Source organism: Asterias rubens, chromosome 6, assembly GCF_902459465.1.
Source record: "Asterias rubens chromosome 6, eAstRub1.3, whole genome shotgun sequence".
In the NCBI taxonomy this organism is placed as follows: domain Eukaryota; kingdom Metazoa; phylum Echinodermata; class Asteroidea; order Forcipulatida; family Asteriidae; genus Asterias; species Asterias rubens.
The window spans coordinates 16540285-16548679 of NC_047067.1; the positions used below are offsets into that span (position 1 = coordinate 16540285).

Here is an 8395-nt window from a genome sequence, read left to right on the forward strand (position 1 = left end):
GGGCGGGAATAAACCTGGGATGGGGAAACAAACCTGGGACAGGGAAATGCTTAGGACGAAAAAAAAACAGGAAGGGGGAAATTAACCTACATGTTGGACGGGGAAATAAACCTGGGACGGGGAAATAAACCTGGGACAGGGAAATGCTTAGGGGAAAAAAAAAACAGGAAGGGGAAATAAACCTAGGACGGGAAAAAACACCTGGGACGGGGAAATGTTAAGGGACAGAGAAAAAAACGGGGAAACAACTCGGGACGGGAAATAATTGTTTTAGGACCGAGAAAAACAAACGGGAAGTGGAAATAAAGCTGGGACGCGGAATTGTAAGGGAGAAAATAAAACGGAAGGGGACAATAAACCTAGGACGGGGAATAAACCTGGGACGGGGAATAAACCTGGGACGGGAAATAAACCTTGGGCGGGGAAATAAACCTTGGGCGGGGAAATAAACCTGGGATGGGGAATAAACCTGGGACGGGAAACACCAGCGAAAACAAATTGAAAAAACATCATGCAAAATGTGGATGTGGGAGGATTCGACCAAATATAATAGAACTTCGAGCTGGATACATGTATCTATAATTTAGAGGTAGATTTTCTTTCAAACAATTCATTATTTGTCATTCAGTTAAATAAATAATGCTTCAGCAAAATAGGTAATCATTTCAAATCATTGTACAGTTTATGGTTGTCGGAAGGAGAGAACATTCGGTCAGTGGTGGTCGAGCTCGGCGGGTTTTCCTTCAATAATGACCGTGGGCAGTAGCCTACCTGCCATACCCACAGAAAATAATGTACACAGATCTGTCTGTTCGTTGACTTTGTAGTTGCAACGATCCTTGCCTTTGTGGGGGAATTGGTGAAAAGGAAACTTGTTTATACCACTGCACAGTGAGCGGCACGCTGCAGCCGGCCGCAATCTTTAGAAAAGAGGACAATGATCATGGTCCATTGTTATGCATGATACTCTATGCGCAGCACTGAGCCTAGGTTTGTCGGGCCGCGGCCTGCCGACCCTCTGCGCTTCAAGGCCCCGCCGATAAAAATATTGTTGACGCTGGTCAATGGTTTCAAGTACATTTTACTTAAGGGGCTGGCCCACCCATCGGTCGACCGGGTGTTGAACTTGCGTCACTGCATGGCCTTCTTTCCTTTGAGCAACGGTGGCGCGGCACTGACGCTGGCCTGGCTCAGATTCCTGGGTCTTATGGCCAGCATGGTGGTTTTAATCGATTCTTGCAGGCGGAGGATGAGGCCTATTCAGCTTCATCTCCTCTCCTACTTCCGACCTAGCCGTCATTCGATCCACACCCTGGTGCCTACCAAGCCTTGGCTGATCCCCCACCTTTTTGCCAATCTTTTTGCCAGTTTTCTTCAACCTTTAATGTCTTTGATCCCTGGTTCAAATTCTGCCAAGAGAAATTAGAATGTTAAAGGCAGCAGGGACAATGTTAACTTTAAAAGATCTGAAAACATCAAACCCTTTTAATTTTTTTTTTAAAACAACCTTAAAGTGGTTAAGTTTATAGTGGCTTAGTTTTCAATTGCATGCCAACACAGCATGTACTTTAAATCCAATCAGAGCCCATGGCGCTACAACTTACCATGTTAAGCCTAAAGGGAAGGTACACATTTGGTAATTTTTAAAAACAAATCTTAACTTAAAAACTGACTTGGTAACAAGCATTGTAGAGCTGTTGATAGTTTAAAACATTGTGAGAAACGACTACCTCTGAAGTAGCATAGATTTTGAGAAAGAGGTTATTTCTCACTAAAATAATCTATCTAAAAGCACACAAATTCGTCCAACAAGGTTGTTTTTTCTCTCATCATTTTCTCGCAACTTCGATTAACACTTTAGCTTAGATTTTCACAGGCTTGTTATGTTCTGCTTATGTTGAGATACACCAAGTGAGAACACTGGTCTTCGACAATTACCAATATTGTACCTTCCCTTAAATGCCACAACATATGTACATGTCACACACAGACATGTGGCCAAAGGTGCAGATTTATCATGGTAAGCAGCACCATGGAGCAGGCCCCGATGTTTCTTTATGAACCCTCAATTTTGGAGCTTCCTCTTGTGTGCTTCCCTCTCAAGATCTAACTCCAACCGTACTGAGGATTAAATCATATGACTTCAAACAATGTCAAGAGCTTTCAAAGTATAGGTTTTATTAGTTTTGAGATTTTGTCTCAATAAGTTATCAATATTCAATTCTTCAAACAAGTCAAACTAAATTTTAATCTGCAACTCACCTGATGTTTGTGTTCTAGGTCTGCCAAGTGAAGAGGGGAGAGTGCAGATTTTTGACATTTATGTGTCTAAAATGCGAGAGAACAAGAAACTTGCTCCCGATGTGAACATTATAGAGCTCGCTTCTCTAACAAAGAACTTCAGTGGAGCAGAAATTGCAGGTTTAGTCAGGGCAGCTCAATCTCTTGCAATGAACAGAATGATTAAGGTACATTGTACAACACTCAAGTTTTTGGTAAATTGCATTATATTGTAATGAAATGTTTGACAGGATATCACACAGACGCGTTTTTATAGACTTCAATATGGAATATACAGAACATTATATAACTGACATACAGATCCTTGTCATTTGATTGGTGGCACTTACTTCACGTGACATTCACTATTACTCCCATCCGCACCGGCGATCAAAAAGACCTATTCGCCCATGGGGAATAGCATTTCCCATTCAACAGTTAGGATCATCCTTGTTCCCAATGTTTTTGAGCAGTACAGCGCCGCCGCGCCGCTGCTAAAACAAAGGAGCGCCTGTGCAAAAGGTTGTGATCCGATTTGTGCATTGTTGCCGCTACGCGGCGCTATATGATTTTTGGTTTTCAGTAATTTGTGTGATTTTTCATATTGTTCTACTTTTAAAATACATCAAATGACAGTTATATAAAACAAATATTGAGTGGCTTTAATTCGTGAAATGGAAGGAATATTATTGCTCAGTAAAATTTGGACTGTTCCACTTCACTCGGCTTCGCCTCGTGAAATGGAACAGTCCAAATTTGACCTTGCGATAATATTCCTCCCATTCCACTCTTAGCCACTCAATATTTGTATACTATTTCACTCAGGTGGATTACCATTCCGCCCGGGCGGCTTACTATTCTGCCTGGGCTAACACATACCAACCGAAATCCTCATTTCAATAATAATCCGCCCGGGCGGATTAGTGAGTCTGGTAACTTGGTAATCTGCTCGGGCGGAATAGTATTCTCTGTAGTACACTCCGCCATAAAACACGCGCCTCGAAGTGTGACGTCAGATGTTCAGGCTAGGTTTGCTACATGCTAGGTTTGCTTTACATCTTTTATGATAGAGTAGTTATTTGTTTAGATGAGTGTTACAAATTTAATTCCTTACATCTATCAAATTCGCACATGTAATCATGAGGTTTATAGAACATCAGCCAAATACTTCTACCAAATTTCAACAGCTTATCCACTTCCCGAGTAGTTTTTAATAAAAACAGCATTGTTAGGTTAAAGTACAACATCGTCAGAATTTTTTTGGGGCAGACTTACAAATTCCAAACCCCCCCCCCCTATCTTACAAAGTTATCCCTTTGGTCCATTAGTGTGGAATTGCCTACATGTTGATCGTCAGGCAGGCATCATATGTGTGAAGATCAATGACGTCACCAGGGGTCACGTGACATGTCATTAGAGGGGCTCTTTTTGATGTACATTTATAGCTCCCGAAGTAATGATGATGTGATCAGATTGAAAGTTGGTAGATTGTTAGATATTGGCAATTTCTTGTGAATTGTGAAATGGCGTCATCACATGATGTTTTATGATTTTTTTATAATTTTGCACCTTTCAGAGATGCAACTTTTCCGATTTAAATCGGAAAACCAACTTTTCTCATTTTTACCCCAAAAATCTGTGGTTTTTTTTTCAAAATCTAAAATGTATAAATCAGTTAAAAAATGTCAGATATTTCCCCGATTTATGCTTCCAAATTCGCTATTTTTAAATTTGAAAAACTCGAAAATCGCTGTTTAAACCATGGAGAAACTAACACAATCCCGTCTGGTATCGTCAGCGATCGCGCAAATCACAGCGCATACACCCGGTCTTACTAATTGCCGTCAACTCACTTGTGTCAGTCAATTCGCCATCAACTCTCAACCACGCAGATATGGCAGGCATGGATAAGTTTTAGTCTTGACCCAAGACGGCACCGATCAATTTACACATAGCACATAATACACCATGCAGTACCGATCATTGACGACTTAGGTCAAGACTATTCCAAATGCAGAAAAGCGCCCTCTGTTGTCGTGTTGTACAAGCCTGTGAAAATGCAAGATGGCGGCCGACTGCTCTGCTAAAAGATATTTTTTTTCACGAGAAAAGAAACCTAAATTTGTACACCGAAATGTTACCTAAAACTTATGAAACTTCTCCTTAAGCTAAAACATTATAGTTCTATGCCTCTTTTGTGGATTTTAAAAACAAATTGGAGGAGTTGACGGCGAGTTGACGGCACCAAGCGAGTTGACGAGATAACGGCAAGGAAGTATTTAGGTAGGACCCTACCAGCCTACATAATATCTGTACATGTATTTCTACCTCCGCGCTATTTCATAGTGTGCGTTGCTGACCGAACATTTTTATTGCAAAATAAGTTTTTTATACAACCGATCTTCAAGTCATAAACCTATGAAAATGGCTGTTGACGAAAAAGTGTTATTAAGGGCAGAAATTAGCGGGTAAGATCGTCCAATTTTTATTTTATTTTTTTTACGTTTTGAATTTTGTTTGCATTAATGTTACAATTGGGCTAGTGAAACTTTTTTGTGTGCGACCCAAAGTTTGTTTGACCCCCAAACTAGTAAAATATACAGATTCCGTATGTTCACCTCCGGTGACCGCAACAAATCAGTCCAGGTTTGTCCCTATTTTTGGCTGCGAGGTTGGGGTGGTTTACAGCGTTAATTGTCCAAAACGTCACACCAAGATTTTTTCATCTCTGACATTTAAATCATAATTGCTAACTGTACATGGTACAATCTAAATTGTTTCTTTAAACAGGCTACAATCCCGGCCAAAATGCTTGGGCCACCCTTTCCTAAAACAACAGTTCCCTGTGCACTTCCCATTCACATTCACATTAAAAACATTTGCCCGCCCCCCGTACAGCGTGTTAACACATAAGTACACACACAGGCAACTTTTGTATTTTATCTGTCTTTTGATAGGGGGGGGGGGGTTGCACCATTAAGCCCGTATTATGTTGGCAGGATTAATAAGAAATAAGTAAAATAGTAGTATAAAAAATGCACTTGGAAAATGAAAGAATGGGTATAAGCGATTAATATACACATAATGAATGTTTATGAGTGCAATGGTGCGAATATGTTCATGAGTTGAAAGATGGAATGTTCTATTCAACGAGGCGGAGCCGAGTTGAATGGAACATTCCAGCTTTCAACGAATGAACATATTCGCACCATTGCACGAATGAAAAACATTCATTATTTGTTTTATATAACATCCAAGTAGAACTTTGTCATTTTGATTGAAAGAAACAACTTTCAAAACAAACAATTTCAACTGTAGAAGCCGAATGCTAGTAATTTTACTATGCCTTCTTGCAGTAACACCTGCTGCGTTACCAAAGACACGCGCACGCAGTGATGTTTTTACTCAGCTTTTTCGTTCCATCCGAAAAGTACCATTGCACGCTGGCAGCGTGCCAGCGTGCAATGGTACTTTTCGGATGGAACGAAAAAGCACGGTGAGTGACTCAGCGTGCAATGGTACTTTTATTTGCTATCACGTGACGGACAATCCTCCAATCAAATGGCAAGGATCTGCTTGGGTGTTATATAATATTAATTGTATGGCGAGTAAGCTGATACAAATAAGATTGAAGAAAATTCTGCTTTCACCATCCTGGAGTCATTTTAGCTTCAACTATGCTTTGTTAAGCGTATCTCTTAGTTATGACACCATGGAGTCGCATACAAACTCAAGCACATTGATGCTCAGCGTCCATACTTGATTTCAAGTCTGAGGTGGCTGTTATTCCTCTGTATGAGACACGAAATACGCCCGCAATAGGTTAGCTGTCATGAGACAAGGTAACAATAGGGCGCTATTTGGGGCAATACTGTATTTGCTATCAAGTTGACTGGAAGAAACGATTGCAGGCTTGAATCAAGTTTACACGGTTCACCGTAGTAAAGTAAATAAGGAAATTAATGAATTTTCTTTTCTATTTGATATAAAGGGTTAACCGTTTGAGTTTGTGTTAAAAAAAACGAACGAGGTGGTTGAATAAATAACAACAGGTTATGTGTTATTTGTGAACTGTTATGGCATTTTCGTGTTGAAAAACAGACATTTGCCAGTAAGTTAGCAGTCAAAATGCTATGGTTATCCGTGTGGTGAACCGTCAGACATGAACGCAAGCAACTACATTGGACAGGTACATTATTTGTGTGCGCAGGCACAAGGCGCTCGTGTCAGGAATCGTCATCGCGCCTCACAGTAAAAGGCAATGCAGGTTTTGTACGGGCTATTTCGGCAGTTACACATGCTTCATTGATATTATTTTACGGACTTTATACCCAACAATACAAGATGCAAGCCAACTTACATAATTAATTTAGGTGCAACCCATGAATATAGTTATGTTTTATTTGTTAAAGCGAGTAAAGCAAAGTCATGTCAAGACGTCCATTTCAGCGAGCATGAATATGCAGTGTGAGAAAGGCAGTCGTAAAATCTTTTGCTTAGCGCCAAAGAGAGGGTAATAAAATTTCGCCTCACACAATGACGCTCGTACGAGTTGCTTAGCGCCATACAGGGGGTATTCAAGTTTATTAATAACACAATGCACCACTGTATGAGCAATAAGGTTTGACTTAAGAACAAAGTCACACAAAACGGATAATTCAGTGTATCACTTATCTCTTTATTTTCATTGAGAAGATGAAATACAATACTGAGACATGTTAATAATATGGTCTGTAATGCTATCATACATTTGGGGTAAATAATATTCAGCCCCCTCCCCTCCTATCCCCCGCCCCCACCCACCAACCCCCGCCTTTCTTAAGTCTTGCATTTGGAAATGAGATTAATTTCTTTGTACAAAATACTTGCACTGAAATTATCTGTGCCTGGAAGTATCGTCATCAATACACTGATTCATAATTGGCTGTTACTGACACAACAAAAAAATGCAATCCCCAAGGCATCTATATCAAATTGAATTATTTTAGCGTCGTCCACTTTGAAGAGAAAATAAACTCAATTCTTCTGTCAGAAACACTTTAAACCAAATAATGATGTGTCAATTTTTGTATTGTTACAATCAATGATCAAACTGTCGCTTTTAATTAGAAAAAACACAACCCCATTAATATGCTGAGTATTAAACATTGATTATCGTACCATCTTCACTGAAAGCAATGAACACTCTTGGTAAATGCAAAGAGCAGTCTTCTCACTTGGTGTACCTGAACGAGGTGTTGAAATAAAATGCGTGGCAAATGACTTCTTTTACGAAAACTACGTCACTTCTTGAATTATGTTCAGAAATTACCAAGTGTCCACTGCCTTTATGTGAATATAAGGTGCTCAATACTTAAGCCTTTTGCCACCGTTCTTGAGTAACAAGGAGATCCGGGACTTCATAGAAGATATTGTTTTGTCTATCATTTCCAAAGGAATGGAACGAATGGTTGCAATTACTCGAGCTTGAAACTCTTCATAATTTTCACGGGTTATGTTATGAGTGATAGTGTCTTTCTTCAGTTTGTCTCCAACAAGTTTAAAAATGTTTTCAATGGGATTCAAGTCCGGGCTCCTCGCGGGAATGGATAGCAGCTCTACATCGATGTCTGTCATTGCGTCCCGGGCAGCCCTTGAGTTTTGACTGGGGTCCCCATCTTGTAGAAACAACCGGCTTTCTCCTTTGTCCGCTCTTGAAATCATAGCCTCAAACTTGTCTCTCACAAACTGGGCAAAAAATGGACCGTTCATTGTCTCGTATGGTTCACATAGTATTACTCCTTCTCCGTGCGTAATCGCAACCATCAACTTCACAACTCGTCCCCCGGATCCGACTTTGCTCCCCTTTGCTGTACAATGTTGACGTTGACAAATCCGTTGAACGGAACTACGGGATACATTGCACGTTGCCGCTATTTCTCTCTGTGATTTTCCGCTCCTTTGCAAAAGACGAATAAATGCACGGTTTTCGTTCGATATTAAACCACGAAACACCATGTTGAAAAAAGGCTCTTGCTTGCTGTAACCATGTATCGAAATGCTTTGCTTCACGTTCTCTCCTCCACCAATGCATTGGAATTAATTTTATGTGCGTGCAGTCATCAACTGCACAACA

The 8395-nt window shown here is 40.3% G+C and overlaps 1 protein-coding gene across 1 annotated transcript in view; it reads left to right on the plus strand.

Annotated features, from left to right (window-relative positions):
- LOC117291391 (vesicle-fusing ATPase-like) overlaps positions 1-8395 on the plus strand; it is a 217455-nt gene that overhangs the window by 126110 nt on the left and 82950 nt on the right. Inside the window, exon 17 of the mRNA XM_033773044.1 lies at positions 2281-2468. Coding sequence (XP_033628935.1) covers positions 2281-2468 — 188 coding nt within the window. The remainder of the gene's footprint in view (positions 1-2280; positions 2469-8395) is intronic.